This window comes from Mesoplodon bidens (genome assembly GCF_964165515.1).
Source record: "Mesoplodon bidens genome assembly, chromosome: 3".
NCBI classification, from domain to species: domain Eukaryota; kingdom Metazoa; phylum Chordata; class Mammalia; order Artiodactyla; family Ziphiidae; genus Mesoplodon; species Mesoplodon bidens.
The window spans coordinates 2,552,498-2,570,421 of NC_138178.1; the positions used below are offsets into that span (position 1 = coordinate 2,552,498).

General features: G+C 48.8%; 1 protein-coding gene across 9 annotated transcripts in view; it reads left to right on the top strand.

The window, feature by feature from the left end:
• The window catches only part of SVIL (supervillin), a 241,506-nt gene extending 225,547 nt beyond the window's left edge, over positions 1-15,959 (top strand). For all 9 annotated transcript variants that reach the window (XM_081228434.1, XM_081228436.1, XM_081228438.1 and 6 more), the window contains 9 exons: positions 1,009-1,160; positions 3,395-3,500; positions 4,323-4,530; positions 6,032-6,165; positions 9,513-9,668; positions 11,225-11,368; positions 12,699-12,823; positions 14,639-14,794; positions 14,890-15,959. In XM_081228434.1, the coding sequence (XP_081084560.1) occupies positions 1,009-1,160; positions 3,395-3,500; positions 4,323-4,530; positions 6,032-6,165; positions 9,513-9,668; positions 11,225-11,368; positions 12,699-12,823; positions 14,639-14,794; positions 14,890-14,976 (1,268 nt within the window). In that variant the 3' untranslated portion in view covers positions 14,977-15,959. The remainder of the gene's footprint in view (positions 1-1,008; positions 1,161-3,394; positions 3,501-4,322; positions 4,531-6,031; positions 6,166-9,512; positions 9,669-11,224; positions 11,369-12,698; positions 12,824-14,638; positions 14,795-14,889) is intronic.
• Positions 15,960-17,924: the final 1,965 nt, after the last annotated feature.

Sequence of the window (17,924 nt, forward strand, 5' to 3'; positions counted from 1 at the left end):
GCCCCGTGGTCCCTGTCACTCAGGCCTCTGGTCGCGCACCTCCTCGGAAAGGTCTTCCCCCCACCAGGCACTCGCAGCAGCTCTCCCCTGCCCCATTTCACATCCTGTCTTTTCCTCACAGCACTTCCCACCCTCTGAAGCTGCCTTGCTCAGCGCCATAGCCCCAGTATCCTGAAGAGTCCCTGGCACATAGTAGGTGCTCAGTAAATATCTGCTGAATGGAGAAATGAGAGAAATCTGGGGAGAGATCTCTTCCTGAAGGTTGCAGTTTGGGGTCTGAGGTACCATCTGAAACGACCACTTGCCCAGAGAACTGTCCGTGATTGCCCTTCAGTGGGGTCTGTGTTCTGTGCGCTGCTGACATCTGTCCAGTGCCCGCAAGGTCCCAGACAGTGAGGATAAGCAGCCCTTAATCCTGGCTACAGCCCTGGTGGCCGGTATCATTTAAATCCCAGATTATTTTGTGAAAGCCACAGGTCAGCAATTTCTCTCTCCCCTTTCTGACACAACTTGGAGACTTCACAGCGGTTTTTTTTACTCGAATAGTCTTAGCAGACTACATTTTTTCCTTCGTGCTGAAAGCTGGCCCAGCGGTCGTTTGCAGTGTCTTTTCTCCCCCAGCTCACCTTCTGCCAAAGGATGGCGTAATGTGGAAAATGCGTTTGTGTCTTCGGGAGCCCTTGGCCCTGCTCTGGCATCCCCACTTTTCTCTGTCATCTCCCCCAGGATGACAGGTGTTTGTCTTAGGGTATCAGGAGGGCCCTGCAGATCATTTTTCTCCAGTTTGGAGGCTCAGGATCCGTTAGCTAGAAGAAAGGTGGTTTCTCTCTCCTCCGAAGCCATGATTGATGTTCCCTCCGGCTGTGAATGATGTCTCCCCAGCGCTGCGCCCCAGAGCCGCTCCCTTACTGTTTGTCCTCACGGGGCCTGGAGGCCTGAGCTGGCACTGGCTCTTCCTGGGCTTCGTCTGCTGCTCACCCCGTGCTCTGCCTTTCTGTGTGTCCGCAGTGGGAAGTCGCCAGAAGGCCGAGCACCCGGTCAGGGTGGCCGGCAAAGAGAAGCGCGTCTACTTCTTCTGGCAAGGCCGGCAGGCGACTGTGAGTGAGAAGGGCACGTCAGCTCTGATGACGGTGCAGCTGGACGAGGAAAGGGGCGCCCAGGTAAGTCCTGGAGGCAGATGCGCCGGAAACGAGGGAGCTGGCCTTGCCGGGAGCCGGAGGGTGTGTGGCCTGGTCCCCTAAACACAAAGACAGTATCGTCCAAAGCCCCTTTAGTCCTGGTCCGGCTTCTCCAGATGTCAGGCTGTGCCTCATCTCCCCACCTCTTCACCAGGAAGGCAGACCTCTCGTAATATGACCTTAAAGAACACCTGCAAATAGTAAATCCACAAAACAAGTGCAGAGAGCCCATGGGTGTTTTTTTAAGTTTCCACTTGACTGATCATCAGGGAATTAAAGAGATGCCATTTTCCACTCCTCAAATGGCAGAGAGTTTTAAAAGAGTAGATCCAGGGCTGGCAGGGATTCAGTAGGATGGGTACCCGTGCCTGCTTCCACTGAGAAGTGTAAACTGAAATACCCATCCTGAAAGCAACCATGGCTTAGGAACCTTAAGATGCTCATACACTTTGATCAGTGATTCCACTTACACAAACCCATCCTAAGGAGATGTCAGTGACTGATGTAAACATTGGGTCTGCCCATCACCTGTGTTCCTCACAGCAGCCTGAGTGATTTTTCTACGACATGTCAGATGGTGCCCCTCGTTCTCCATTACGCTTGGACTACCACCTGAGGGTCTCCCGAGGGTCAGCCCTGCACCCCCCTCCAACCTCCCTCTTCTTGCACCTGGTCAGGCCACTCCCACCTCCTTGCAGTTCCTAGACGCACCTCTTTCCACCCCAGCCCCCACCCCAGGGCCTTTGCACTGATTCCCCGGCCCGGAACACTCCCCCTGAAACCTTACATGATTCGGGTTTCTGTTTGAATGTCGCCTCTGTGTTTTATCCACATCCCTCCCCATTTTCCTGTCCTTCTCTGTCCCTTTGCTCTGCTTTTTCATAGTGCTTTACCGCTACGTAAAACAACATTCATTTTGTTTACTTATTTATTCTTTGTCTTCCCTGTAAGCATGAAAGAGACTATGTCTGTCCTGGTCTTACCCACTGTTATAACCCCAGGGCCTGCATGATGCCTGGCAGGTACCACTACCCAAAGTCAAGGTTTTGAAAGCATTTCTTTTTAACGTATTGTCCCTTCCTTTATTACCAGTAATTAAGAGTTAACTCTGGGGTTTGGGGACCATAACACCCTGTGCAGATCCTTTTACTATCTTGGATGAATAGTTAAGAATAACATCAGGAGAGAGAGGACTTTTCTCCAGAAATAGATCCACATCACGCAGCCTTCCAGGCTCCTAAGAACCAATCCTCTTCCCTAAAAAGTGTTTAATGCAGATGTTCTACGATGGACGATACTTTCCAAATAGCTTTCAGGGACAAACAGTTGTTAATTTATTCCTCAGAGTGGATCATTTCAACTGTTGTTTTTTTTCTCGTAAAGGCTGTGAACGAATATGTTTTATCATGCCTTCAAAATCATCCTTAGAGTTTTGAGTCTTAATCTAATTGGAGCATTTAATTTTTATATCTAACGGATGGAAAATCACTGCAGAAATAGAAAACACTGCCACAGAATGGCTCTTAATGACACAGAATGGGCCCTGAGATTGATAAGTTAAGTCATGGTGAGAAATGTGTCCTACCTCAGTGCTCCCCGATGGCCAGGCTCAGTGAACATTTCCTTGTTTAAGGGGAGATACCTTGGCAAAGTGAGAGTCAGTCGACTCAGCCCTACGTCCGTTCCTGTTACTCTGCTGCATCTCACGCTGATGCGTAACTGTTGTGCTGACAGAGGCGCCGCTGAGTGACAGGCCCTGTGAGCGGACCAGAGCCTGCAAGAGACAGTTCTTTTCCCCAGAATCACTAAGTCGGTGATTAGTCATTCTCACTGCTGAGAGGTTTTCTTTATTAAAAACATGTTTAAACTAATCATGTTATATCCGTACCGTGGAACGCTACCATTAAAATATCAAAATTCATGTTAAGAATCTTATGTGACGACAGAAAAACGTCAGTTGAAGAAAACCCGGGGATAAAAGCAACATAAAAAACAGCAATCCTATTTGGGAAAAATGTATACCTGAAAAATACTTTGTATTATAGGAAGGCTATACGCCAGAATTGTAATAGTGTTCTCTATAAATCACAGTATTATCAGTGGCTTTTATTTGTACTTCTCAGTATTTTTCAGATTTTCGACAACAGGCATGTGTTATTTTTATGACTCTGCAAAACCAGGACACGTGACTCACTGTAGTGTGTTTAAATCGGAAGGTCCAGGTCCTGCAGGGCAAGGAGCCCCCCTGTTTTCTGCAGTGTTTCCAGGGGGGGATGGTGGTCCACTCCGGCAGACGGGAGGAGGAGGAAGAAAACGCACAAAGTGAGTCACTTCTGCTGTTGGAATTCGATTCTGTTCTTCCTCTCCGGGAAGGTATTTTTATAGGCGTGGGGCTTTAGAGTAACTCTCTCCATGTGGCTGCGGCCTGACCAGCGAAGGCCTCCTGACGTCCGCCTTACAAGTCAGCTTTCTGGGTGCCTCCCCTCCCGCTTCCTTCCGTGGAGTTGCCTTCAGAAAGCAGCTTTGCGGGCTTCCCTGGTGGCGCAGTGGTTGAGAGTCCGCCTGCCGATGCAGGGGACACGGGTTCGTGCCCCGGTCCGGGAAGATCCCACATGCCGCAGAGCGGCTGGGCCCGTGAGCCATGGCTGCTGAGCCTGTGCGTCCGGAGCCTGTGCTCCGCAGGGGGAGAGGCCACAACAGTGAGAGGCCCACGTAACAAAAAAAAAAAAAAAAAAAAAAGAAAGCAGCTTTGCATAAAGGAGGCCCCAAGATGACTTGACCTTAAACTGGATCCTGGAGGGGGAAAAAAAATCAGTCATCTTCTCTTCTAAATTATGAGATTTTTGTTGACCAGCATCCAAAAAAAAAAAAAATCATAGTTTTAGAGCCGCTTAAAAAAATATGCCTGTTATGACTTACCTAGGTCTTTGTAAATAATGTAAAACTGGTTTTTCTGCATCGTGCACTTTGGGCAGCCTGCTTCTAACCAACTCCAACAAGATTGGCTTTCTGGGACTCAGTAAGACCGCAGCCTGGCCTCGCCTCTGCCCCTCCAGACACAGAAAGGGGGCGGGGCGTGGGCTGCCCTGCAGGCCCCCTCCCCGCACAGCCATGTCCTGACTGTGCCACTGGTGCCCCCTGCAGGCGAGTGGAGGCTGTACTGTGTGCGCGGAGAAGTGCCCGTGGAAGGGAACTTGCTGGAGGTGGCCTGTCACTGCAGCAGCCTGAGATCCAGGACGTCCATGGTCGTCCTCAACGTCCACAAAGCCCTCATCTACCTGTGGCACGGATGCAAAGCCCAGGCCCACACGAAGGAGGTCGGAAGGACCGCGGCCAACAAAATCAAGGAACAGTGAGTGCTGTGTGTGTGAGCACCTCTCCCGGGGGCTTCCCGGGTGCAGGCTAAGGATCCTAAGGCCCCCGTGGACGCCCCGTGTGCCCAGAGTGACTCAACGTGGGAAGTTGAGCCCCACATGGCCAGAGGCCCTGAAGGTCCAAGTTCATGTGACACGTGTCCAGCCCAAACCTCCCCCGTGAGGGCTTCCCGAGGACTTACCTGCCTCCGTAAAAGGCACAGGACTCCCAGCAGCTTCTTTGAAGGTGTGATTTGGCTTTTGAATTGTCAACCTGGAGTCCTTGGTTATTTAAAGAGAGCAAATTTCAAATATCATTTAGGGGGGTTGGTTGTATCAGAGCAGTGGAAGGTTTAGGGCATTTAGCCAAAGAGAGTTGGGAGACCACCCACCGTGTCAGACTGAGGAACGCCCCCTCCTTCGGGGACAAGTGTGTTTCCCAGCGTCCGAGGCAGCTGCCCAAGTGCTGGGGTCCCTTCCTTTCCCAGGCAGGCACCCACAGGTGCCCACGACCCAGAGACAGCACACCGTGACAGCGCTAGGTGAGGACCCACCCTGGGGAGGGGCAGGCGGGGAGAGCCCAGAAGAAGCTGTGCCGCCCGCCACCTGCCCAGGTGCCTCTGTGCATCCCGGGCAGCACGGGCAGCCAAAGAGCCCAGTGCCCCCTCGAGCTGAGACCTGGGAGGACCTTGGTGACATCTGTACGGTGGAAATGAAGAGTCTCCCGGGGCCACATCCCACCAGGTGCCATCTGGTAAAATTCATTCTCTGGGCACCAAAGCGGTGCGGTCAGGGTCTGCTTCCCCCTGAGGCGTGCACGTGACCCAGCGCACGTGGAGAGTGGGAGGGGAGGGACCTTTCAGTTGGTGGACAGCTGTGAAGCAAGATGCTTCCTCTCCAGACATCATTCTGAGGGCCAGGAAGCTAGGTGATAGACAGGGTTCATTCAGGTCTCACATGGCACTGAGGCCCATCAGATTCATCCCTGGACCCCTGAGAAGAAACAAGATGAATAACTTATCCCCCTCATTCAACAAACCTTATGAGCCACTGCCTGAAGTCACGCACAGATCTAGGGACCAGGGCCGTGCGAGGGGACACACCCAGCCCTGGGACGAGGAACGGTAAGTATGCACGTGCCACAGAAAAATACTGTTTTCATCACGGCTTCTCTGTGACCCGGCGTTCCTCTCTAAGGGCCCAGCCAACCCCTCCCTGCTGCACACACTCAGGTACTACAGAGCGTGTTTTCATTCATTACAAGAATTGTTCTAGTTAGAAAGCAGGCGCGAGCTGGGGAACCGAGCCGCCCATCTAGTGGGGACCCGAGCCGCCCATCTAGTGGGGACCCGAGCCGCCCATCTAGTGGGGACCCGAGCCGCCCATCTAGTGGGGAACCGGGCTGCCCATCTAGTGGGGACCCGGGCTGCCCATCTAGTGGGGAACCGAGCTGCCCTCACCTCTGGGCCTGATCAAAACTCTCGGATTCTCTCTGTGCAGATGTCCCCTGGAGGCCGGGCTGCACAGTAGCAGCAAAGTGACAATTCACGAGTGTGACGAAGGATCGGAGCCCCTGGGATTCTGGGATGCTCTGGGGAGGAGAGACCGGAAGGCCTACGACTGCATGCTCCAAGGTAAGCCCCGGCGCCTGGAGCACCAGCTCACTCAGTGCGTGTTTACGCACACGTGCCCCGTACAGCACACCAGGAGCTACACCCAGGCCGACTGCTCTGGGGCCAACAAGACGACAAGGAGGCTAAATAACGTATGTAACTGATCATGATGCCAAGGAAAAGCTGTGTGTGTCAGAAAAGAGGTACAGGTGACAGAGGTGGAGAGTTAAAAGAAAGATTTCTTCCTCCAGGAAAATATCACACAGGACTCCATGGAAGACAGCACTTACCGGAGCCTTGGAGGTGTAGGTGTGGCTTGGAGAGAAGTGAAGGAGGGGGGAGCATTCCAGGAAAGGAGCTGAGCACAGCGTGAAGCTCTGGAACAAGACGCTTTCGGTGTAGCCGGCATCCAGGGTGCAGAGAAATAGTGGGGTTTAAATGAGAGAGTGGGTCGGTCTTGTCTTTAAATACACAAAATACAGATCGACATACATGCAGAATAACGTACGAAAAAAGCTAACAATTACTAAGCCATTAAGGCAAGCCAGGCCCTGTCTAAACACCTGCTGGACGTTCACTCACTCAGTGCTCACAACCCAACAAGCTGCCCTGGTCACCGATGGGGAAACTGAGGCCTGGGGTGGTTAACCAGCTTGCCCGGGTTGGAAAACAGTGGGATATCCTCATGACCGCACCACCATACTGCCTCTCAGCTTTTACAAACTTTTACATAGGTATCTAAAGTACAGTTGACCCTTGAACAACATGGGGGTTAAGGGCCAACCCCGCACACACACACAGTCGAAAATCCACATGTAACTTGTAACCCCCACCAAACTTCTCTACTCATAGCCCACTGCTGACCGAGAACCTTACCGAGGACATAAAGAGTTAACACAGTTTGTAGGTTTTATGTATTAAATACTATAATTCTTACCATAAAGTACGCTGGAGAAAACAAGATGTTATTAAGACAATCATAAGGAAGAGAAATTACATTTACTGTATCGTATTTATCGATACCGTAAATTTACATCATGTTTACAAAATGAATCATTTGTCAGTACCTACATCAATATTCTCTTAGATGATACAAAACACTATAGATGGGCTTCCCTGGTGGCGCAGTGGTTGAGAGTCCGCCTGCCGATGCAGGGGACACGGGTTCGTGCCCCGGTCTGGGAAGATCCCACATGCCGCGGAGCGGCTGGGCCCGTGAGCCATGGCTGTTGAGCCTGTGCTCCGCAACGGGAGAGGCCACAACAGTGAGAGGCCCATGTAACGCAAAAAAAAAAAAAAAAAAAAAAAAACACTATAGATGTTATACGTATTACTAACACTAGACATCAAAAATGAAAAGATAGGGCTTCCCTGGTGGCGCAGTGGTTGAGAGTCCGCCTGCCGATGCAGGGGACACGGGTTCGTGCCCCGGTCTGGGAAGATCCCACATGCCGCGGAGTGGCTAGGCCCGTGAGCCATGGCCGCTGAGCCTGCGCGTCCGGAGCCTGTGCTCCGCAACGGGAGAGGCCACAGCAGTGAGAGGCCCGCATACCGCAAAAAAAAAAAAAAAAAAAAAAAAAAAAGAAAAGATATACATGTGTTCCCATATCTCTTCCCTCTATGTATATGTATAACTGATTCACTTTGTTATAAAGCAGAAACGAACATACCATTATAAAGCAATTATACTCCAATAAAGATGTTAAAAAAAAAGAATAAAGCTTCCAAATAGACTCAGAAAAAAAAAGATAATGTGAAAAAGAAATTCATATATACAGGTATAACGAAGAAGCAGCAATATGATTACTTTACAATCGGCTAGTGTCATTGATACAATTGCTTCACAGTAGCCCAGCCTATACACTAATGAACAGTTATAAAATGTTTATGGCATACAGTGTTACAGTCCTATTCATAATAAAGTATTGGAAACAGTGTTACATTTTTATAAAAATCACTTACCCGTGATGATAGGCTGATACACAGCTTCCCCAATTATAAGAGAGAGAGGCATACCGTACGGTAATGTAATTCTTTGAAAGCGAAGCTCTAGAACAGTAAGAAAACACATTTTATTTCAAATATCACTCACCTCATGCCTATGTAAGGACAGACTAGTATCTACATATATTTGATGCATTCATGACATACCTAAATTTTCTTACTTTTTTCAATATTTCTAGGCTATTCGGTTTGTCTGCAGGTTATTTTCCAGTGTCACAAATCTCCAAAAATTTTTCCCAATATATTTGTTGAAAAATCTCCATGTATTAAGTGGACCTGTGCAGTTCAAACCTGTGTTGTTCAAGGGTTAACTGTACTGCATATTGATGGTGGGAAATACAAGGAAATTAAAGAAAATAAGATCCTTATAATCACATCTTTCAAAGATGTGAACCAGAATTAACATTTCTTTATGCAATAAATATTTTTTAAAATAAAATTTGGATAGCATTCTTTATACAGTTTTGCAACCTGCTTTTTCCCCTTAATTTATTATGAACAATTTCCCAAATCCTATTTTAATATTTAGACTTTTAATGGCTGCAAGGTATTTCATGAGTATATCTGCCACTCTCTACTTAGACTGTGTCCTATAGTTGGAGAGCTGAGTTCTTTCCAGTTTTTCTCTAATAATAAAGTTGCAAATAATTTTCAAAAGAATTATCTGCATTCATTTCTAGTTAAGGTAAATTCCTAGACATGGATCTCCTTTGTTCAAGTTAGTATAAAAGCCTTACAGTTCAGCAAGTGTCCCTAGAACACTGGCACCGAATTCCACTCTCACCAGCAATTTACAGATGTGTACATTTCACAGCACAATCATACACTCAGTTTATTACTTTTTCCCGTTTGCCAACATTGATGGTGGAAATTACTATCTAAACACTGTTATAACTTAATGTTTTAAATCAGAAGTACTGTTAAATGCTTTCTATATGTATTTTTTAGCCATTTGTACTTACGTTTAGGTGAATATTTTATTTGTGCCTTCAGCACATTTTTAAGATATTTATTGTTTCATTATTATATTCCTTTATAGACTACTAAGGATATTAACAGGTTCCCGTATTTCCCATTTTGTCACTTGCCTTTTACTTTTGTTTGGTTGGGGGTGCTTTTTGTATAATGTAATTGTTCATTTTTATGTTGTTAATGCATAAATTTCTTCTCCTTGAATTATACTTCTTTTGTAATTATGATTAAAAAGGCCTTCCCCACCTCCAAGTTCAGATAAATCTCACCTCTTTTTACACTTTACAATGCTTTGATCATTTCATGTCTAACAAACATTAATTCTCCAATCCACCTGGAATTTACTTTGGTGCATATTTTGTCTTTAGCTTTTGTTCTCTTTTCTTTCAAAGATCCTGGAAATTTTAACTTCACACCCCGCCTGTTCATCCTCAGCAGCTCCTCTGGCGATTTCTCAGCCACGGAGTTCATGTATCCAGCACGAGACCCCTCTGTGGTCAATTCCATGCCCTTCCTGCAGGAAGACCTGTACAGCGCCCCGCAGCCAGGTATGGCCCACAGAAGGGGGCAGTCGTGCTGAGCCAGCAGAAGGCACGCCTTCCAAAAAAGCTTTTTACTTTTGCATCTAGTAAGCAGTTTTTAATCTGCCAAGTACACTTTTTAATATTATCTCATTTAATCTTTATATTATCTCATTTAATCCTCACACCTCCCCCCACAAAGGAAGTTGCCATCAATCACATATTATAGTGTAAAAAACTGACCCTCAGTTACTCAACTCACCCAAATTCGTCAGTTAAGAATAGGCTGAGTGCAACTGTGTCAGGCATGAGTCTCTGCTGTTCTCTCAGCCTTCCCTCCATCTTGCTGCTTCATGGTCTCCATGTGGCTGGCTGCCCCTGCTCCAGCCATCATGTTTCTGTTCAAAACAGAAGGCAGAGTAGGGAAAAGGGCAATGATGGCCATGTCTCTCTCTCCTACCAGATAAAGCAAAAGCTTTCCCAGAAGCCCCCCAGCAGACTTCTGTTTACATCCCCCTGGCCAGAGCTCTGTCCCATAGCCACCCCCCAGCTGCAAGGGAACCTTGCAAGAGTCCGAGGAGCAAGGGGTTGGGAGCATCTGTGGAGTGAGCCCAAGAGCAGTGTCTGCCATGCTGCACAGCAGGGCCAAGGCCCGTGTCTTCCACTTGACTGCCACCTCAAGGCAGAAGCTGTGCGCTCTTGTCGTGGGACAGTCACAGTCACCAGACACCAGGCGGTTGAGGCTGAGGTCGGCTGCCCTGGCCTCACCGCATCTCTGCTCTCATATTCTAAGAGCCTGGAGCGGCACCAGGAACTTCCCGGACCCTGGCAGCCCTGATAACCACCTTAAAACCTCGACAGTGCACACAGTCACAGGGTCATACTGGGGAACTATCAGCCAGTGTCTTAAAAGGGGCTGCTACCCACCTCTTCGTCCTGAGGCTCAGGTTGGGTCTTCAGCCTCCACTGGGCTTTTCAGGCATGTGATCATCACAGAATTCTGAGATGCAGGCTAGGAAAGGACTCAGGCGAAGGACTCAGGCAAGCTGGGCTGGTGGGTGTGAGAGCCCTTGACCACGTGGAAGAGTCAGGCTGACGGTCTGCTGAAGAGAAAAGGGAGCAACACTTGATTTCCAAAGCCCATTCCTCCCTGAAAGAACCATGGACTTAGATTGCCTGCAAAGCAGTCCTACGTGGGGCATGACCACTGATGACCCGAGGGCAAGCATGATGTACTCCCCAATGTTCAGTACGCATTTTGGGGATCAGCGGTGCTGACAACCCCTTGGGGGTCACATGTGTCATCTGTCCCGCTCTTCTCAACCGGCCAGGACCCAGAGGGCGGCTGCAGGAGGGGGAAGGAATGGGGGGAGAGGGAGGAAAGAGCCCACCTCATCAACGCCATCTCTCTGCCTCGAGGCATCTCCTGATGCACCGTTCAAAGGGCCAAGACGTCAGGGGCACCCTCCCTGTGGCCCTGAGTTTACCTGCCAAGGGGATTCTCGCACTGACTGGGGCGGCAGGGAGGGAGGCGTCGGTTCCATGCGGGGCAGAGCCCCTGACTGTCTGCTCCGCCCTCGCAGCACTTTTCCTTGTTGACAATCACCACGAGGTGTACCTCTGGCAGGGCTGGTGGCCCGTGGAGAACAAGATCACTGGCTCTGCCCGCATCCGCTGGGCCTCGGACCGGAAGAGCGCCATGGAGACGGTGCTGCAGTACTGCCGAGGTGAGGCCGCGGCGGTGGGGGACCCTCCATCTGGACGCCCTCTGGCTCTCTGCAGACTTGCTCAGAGTCCCAGACCACATTTCCCTTTCCACGGGTGCCAGCAGCCTGGATAAAGCCGGCAGACAGACCTGAAACCGACTGCTTTCCCTTGAACTTTTTTGAGACTTACTACTTCTGAGATTAGTACATTCTCAGCTGCCAGCATGAATGAGATTTCATTTTTCTCTTCTTTAAATTGAAGTAGAGTTGATGTAGAATATTATATGTTACAGGTGTACAATATAGTGATTCACAATTTTTAAAGGTTGTACTCCATTTATAGTTATTATAAAATATTGGCCTATACTCCCCGTGTTGTGCAATATACCCTGGTAGCAGATTTTATACCTAATAGTTTGTACCTTTTAACCCCCTCCCCCTATATGGCCCCCTCCCCCCTTCAACAAAGTGAGTATCATTTTTCTCTTTTATATTATGAGGCCAAATAACCTGTCACCCTTGAGGTTAACGGCTGAGTTGTGGGATGCCTGGCCTGGTTAAAACCCTTCTGCACTCAGGATCAATCATGCTGTGGGACACCAGGCCCCATCCACACACTGTCCACACGCAGCGTCACCCCCGTCAGAGGGGAGAGACCACCCCAAACGGGCTGGAAGGCCAATGGCAACCTTTCTGTCATCTGTTGTTCTGTTTAGTGTTTTACCTAAAAAGAAAGATCTGTAGTCAATTCGTGGCTTTTCTGCTATACCATCCACCTGAAACGTCTGGTCTTTTATATAAAACGAAGATGCCAGTGATTAATTTCTTACCTGAATTTTTAAGATTTCATTGAGTAGTATTACTGAATATGTACAGCTGATTTTCTCTTGGAAAGCTCTTTTGTAAAAAATAACTTAATAAACTTCCCACCAAATGTTTAAGCTAAAGTAGCTTCTAAAATGCTGTTATGAGCTGGTAATTCACGCCGAACTCAAGGCTGGGTTAGGCAATCACAGGAATACTTCACAGGTGAGTCCAGGAGGGAAGGTCCCACCCAGATGCCACAGAGACAGGCTTGCTTTTCTCCCATCCAGGGACCCAGAAGTGTTCTGTTGGGTTCAGGAAGTTCAAAGTCAGGTCGATCCCATGCAATTTCATGCACAGTCACATGCACGAAATTAACATTTTTTTGTAAACATCATGGCGGGGAGGGGCTACAAACTCATAACTTCCATTTTAACCCTGAAGTCAAGAGATGCAAAGAAGAAAAAAATTACAGGGGAAATGAGAGAAAGCCAGGGCCATCGGGGCCACGCTGGGTCTGTGACAACTGCCTTCTGTGTGACCGCAGGAAAAAACCTCAAGAAGCCGCCCCCCAAGTCTTACCTCATCCACGCCGGGCTGGAGCCCCTGACCTTCACCAACATGTTTCCCAGCTGGGAGCACAGAGAAGACATTGCAGAAATCACAGAAATGGTGAGCACGCCCCGTCCCCGTTGAGGCGGCCCCTGCCTTTCGGACTGTGGGAGGACTTCACCTGGGGGGAAGCAGCCAGTTGCATTTTCACGTGGGAGCACGTTTCCTTGGTCACAACACGTTCACCAGGCTATGTAGAATCAGCTCAGGAATAGGAAAAGCCTAAGGAGAAGTCAGTGGAAATATTTTGGTAATCTTCTACACACGGCTTACGTTCCAACACTTAAAAGCAAAGGTGAATTTAATTAATTTGGAGACGACGCATCAATAAAAGCAGCTGTCTCTTCCTCCTGTCAGCTAAAGATCCGTTGCTTCTCCAAGCCCATATAAGGCACCGCAAAAGGGCCCCGGGTCTCAGACCCTAACCTTGGGTCAGAGGCAACATGAAATAAGCCCATAGGGAAGCCCCTGCTCGGCTGAGTCGGAGTGGAGGTGGTGTGAGCCCGTCCTGAGGCGTACGGCCCGTTATGAGCCGGAACGTTACCCTTTCCACCTGCACGGAAAGAGGAAGCTTACTGCCGCTGTGTAGAACTTCTCGGTGTATGAGCTCTGAATGCTGCTCGCAGTAGCAATCCCAAGGGCATCTTTGGTGTTGTGGGAGACAGGTTTGTCCCGTTCAGATTTTCTCACTGTGTGGGAGAAGGGCCGCTTCCCTGGCAGAGCTGACGTGGAGGGGTATTTGATAGGAGGTCTGGGTAAGTTTAAACAAACAGCAAAAATGCACTGCTGCTCGACCACGGAGGGGGCTGCCTCACCTCTGCTGGCGACCCTAAGCTCGCTCCCTGGAGCCCAGTGCGCTTGATCTTCACAGATGGGGGCTCAGGCCGCCTGGGAGCCGACAGGCATGGCAAGGTGGCCCTATCCAGAATGAACGTGTGACCCAGGACACCTCAGAGCTCTAGGGGTTACGAGTCCCATTGCTGTGGTCCAAGTTCAATTACATCAGTCACTGCCACTGTCCCGTGTGCCCTGCAGACCCCCGGGGGCTGGCCAGGGGGCTCTGGGGAGTCCTGTACAGCCCGCGGGCCATCGGCCAGTCCGCCGTCGGGCAAGTCATGATGAGAATTCACCAAGAGCCGCTCTGTGCCAGGCACTGCTCCAAACACCGCACTTAGCTTCGCCTTTAATTTTCACAACAGTCCACTAAGACCCAGCTGCTTCTTATCCCCATTCCACCAGCGACTAGCCAAGGCACGGACACTCGGAGAAGCTCGCCCCGATCTCTGACGTGTCCCCTCTGCCACTCGCCCCCGATCCCTGGTCTGTGTGCAGCTGAATTCACATCATTCCCCACACACACCTCCACCCAAAGGAGGTAGCCCACTGGGGGTCCCAGGTTTAACAGAGGAAGATTGTTCACCCGGAATAACCTGTTCGGGTGAAATGCACACAGTGGTTTAAAAACAAAAAAGAACTCAATTCACCCCAGTATATTCTAGATGCATTTTCTTACCTCCTTTTTCTATTGAGGATTAAGAGATGGGGTCTGAGGGGGTGGAGGGGGTGATTCCTTTTAAGTTTAACTGTTTTTAAATATCTGTAAACAAATTCCATTATTTGCATGCTTCCAGCGTTTCAACTTCACATTTAATCACCTTCTGGATAATTCACTCGTGTGATAGTCCCTAAACTTTTTTCCTGATGTATCTGAAATGCCATGCAGGGTGAGATGGCATCTCAGAGCCTCATCTCCCTGAGCGGGGTCTCCAGGCTGCAGTGCAGATGGGCCAGGGGGGCCTATTTTCAGGCACATGATGAAATGTGTTCAGATGTGCGACACGGAGGTCCCCCTCTCTGCCCCCTCCTCTTCTCCAGGACATGGAAGTTTCAAATCAGATCACCCTGGTGGAGGATGTCTTAGCCAAGCTGTGTAAAACCATTTATCCACTGGCCGACCTCCTAGCCAGGCCCCTGCCCGAGGGAGTTGACCCTCTGAAGCTGGAGATTTATCTCACCGACGAGGATTTCGAGGTAAGCGCTTCTTCAGGTGGGACAGCATTTGAGCACAGCATGCGTGGCTTGTCAGAGGGTCCTTTCACTCAGAGCGTTTCTTTCCCTCCTTCCAGTTTGCACTAGACATGACCCGAGACGAATACAGTGCACTGCCTGCCTGGAAGCAGGTGAACCTGAAGAAAGCAAAAGGTCTGTTCTGAGTCATGAGATGCTGGAGGAACCTCTGTTGTCACTTTCAATACTGTTGGACCAGGAAAATGGATGTGTTTTTTTTTTTTGGAAGCGGGGTATGGCTAGTCCTTTAAAAAATATTTTTTCATCCGCGTTTTCGAAACCTGAAGCGATCAGCTCTCCTGCTTGTTTGGGAGTTGTGTATTTTGTAAATGTTCCAGAAAACTCTCTGGAAACACACCTTCCACGATTCAGCAGATGATGTTCATACGGCATCCGCAGCCTTACGCGCGCTCACGCAGGGGGCCCTCAGCAAAGGCCACGGCACCTTCCATGATTCAGCAGACGGTGTTCATAAGGCATCCGCATCCCTACGCGCGCTCACCAGGGGGTCCTCAGCGAAGGCCACGGCGCTGCCCTCCTGGTCCTGCTAAGCGTTGCCTGTTATTTTTTTTTTAAGCAGTTCCCTTTATAAAGTGTTATTTTGATAGTCTGTGGATTCTAAATATATATATATTTATATAAACACCGTATAAATCAAATATGTATTTAACAAAGCAGTATGTATTCATTCACTTTTAAGGGGTTTTTTTTGGTGTCAAAATAATATTAAAAGGTAGTTGCTTCTGTTGAATTAGTTCTGCCACCAATGTGTACCTTCACCCACGTTCAGAGGCGTCTCCTTCAGCATTAAGTCTGACTCGTTCTGAGTGCTGCTTCCGGTGCTAAGATGAACAAAGAATTTATACTTCCAGGCACAGGCTCTTAAGAATCTGTGCAAATCCACCTTTCTACCTTAATATCGCCCCCAAATGTATAGTGCCTTGTATTATGTACAGTTTATATACAGAAAAGTTTGCTCTGCATTTTTTGACGATGGTTTGGAACATTATCTACAATTTTACTCTGAAATGGTAGAAATTTTAAAAAGAACCTCAATTTCTAATACCTGTTGTAAAAATTAAATGTGTCATTTGGCGATGGAAGACTCCAAAATAAAAGCTTCAGAATAAACACGACTATGAATTGATTGGTTCACAATGAGTTCCTTTCTGAAAAATATTTTTTTGTAAATGTTAACCTAGTACCAATATTCCACGATTCAGTATTAACTGCCGTAACTTTTAATTTAGCTCAGGGCAAGATGTAATACAAGGCTATAAGACTAAATAGACAGATATTCGGCCCATAAAATAAGTTGTAAGTACTATGTTGAAGAACATATTTTTGCAAGTCATCATTCAACAGAAGCTCTTTACCCTCAACTATAGCTGCATCTCAAATTCAAGAGCTCAGTGCCTTTCTAGAAACATTGCATACATAAGGCATTTAGAAAGCATTAAAAACTCCTCACCAGGGCTTCCCTAGTGGCGCAGTGATTGAGAGTCTGCCTGCCGATGCAGGGGACACGGGTTTGTGCCCTGGTCCGGGAAGATCCCACATGCCACGGAGCGGCTGGGCCCATGAGCCATGGCCGCTGAGCCTGCGTGTCCGGAGCCTGTGCTCCGCAATTGGAGAGGCCACAGCAGTGAGAGGCCCGCCTACCACAAAAAAAAAAAAAAAAAAAACCTCCTCACCAGCTCTTATGTTCTTAAACTCCTAGGTCCAAGGGAAAAAAATCTGAAAAAGAAACTAACACAACATTGTAAAGCAACAACACCCCAAGAAAAAGAAAAAGAAAATATATAATGGACTCACTTTGCTGTACACCTGAAACTAACACAACATTGTAAATCAACTGTACTTCAGTCAGTCAGTCAAACCCCAAATCCCTGGTTTTCAACAAACACCACAGAGCCCGCTGTGAGTTACCACCACCCGCCTTGGTCTTAAGTTCACACGTCGATCACAGAATTTCCTTAAACTCCGTCACTGACTCATGAGCGCCACCCCCCCCATGCCCCAGAACTGCGCCGGGTCAGGGGTCTCTACCCGCTCTGGCCCTACCACTTGATGACTGTGTGACATTGGGCAGGCATGGAACTGTCCCACCTCGATCTCCTCTTTTTTAAGGAAAAGAAATCAATCCTATAACTGCCCGCCTCCCAGGACTGATTCTGGGCAAGGAGGGCTAGATCCCACTGCTATCAGTGTTACCGTCATGGCAGTGGACTTAGGAAAGCAAGAGGCTTGAAGTTAAGGAACGCAGTCACGCACCTAGAAATGACAGGTTCAACCCAAGCGAGGAGAACCTTCCAAAGAAAAAATGTAGAAGGAAAAGTAGAGGGGTTCAGACTGTGTGTCCCATGGGTAGGAGGCAAAGAGGAGCAGAGAGGGGTGCACAGAGCCGGGAGGACAACCAGTGAGTGTCACAGAGGCTGGGCTGCCTGCGCCATGACAGTCCAGGGAAATCACCTGGATCCTTCGATGCACAGAAAGTAACCAGGGCTGTGATGAGAACTTCCAGAGGACAGCCTGGTGTAGGTGTGACGGACAACAGAGTCATCAGCAATGCCCATTACCCCAAATTGTCCCAAATGCTTTAAAACCGCGTACATCCACTGGTACTAAACACTGTCCCCCAGCGCTGTGCTTTGTCTGCCTCTCGCCTCTTCTCTATAAACAGGGCACCCCGTCTTGCATTTCATAATTACCTTTTGCCTCTTTTCTTGAGCTGTTTCCCAACTCTCTCTCTGGCCTGCAGAACTAGATCCTCTTTTATGTGGTTTTGTGATCCTTTTCCCTTCATAGCAGGACATGACCTTTGCATCCTGGGAAAGGACCCCACCTGAACACATGACATGCTAAATCTCAACAACTCAACCACCTGGGCTGGGCTGCACCCCTTCTCCAGTGCCACTCCAAGGCAAACCATCTGGGGAATTTTTTTTCTTTTTTTTGCGGTACGCAGGCCTCTCACTGTTTTGGCCTTTCGCATTGCAGAGCACAGGCTCCGGATGCGCAGGCTCAGCGGCCATGGCTCACGGGCCCAGCCGCTCCACGGCATGTGGGATCTTCCCAGACCGGGGCACGAACC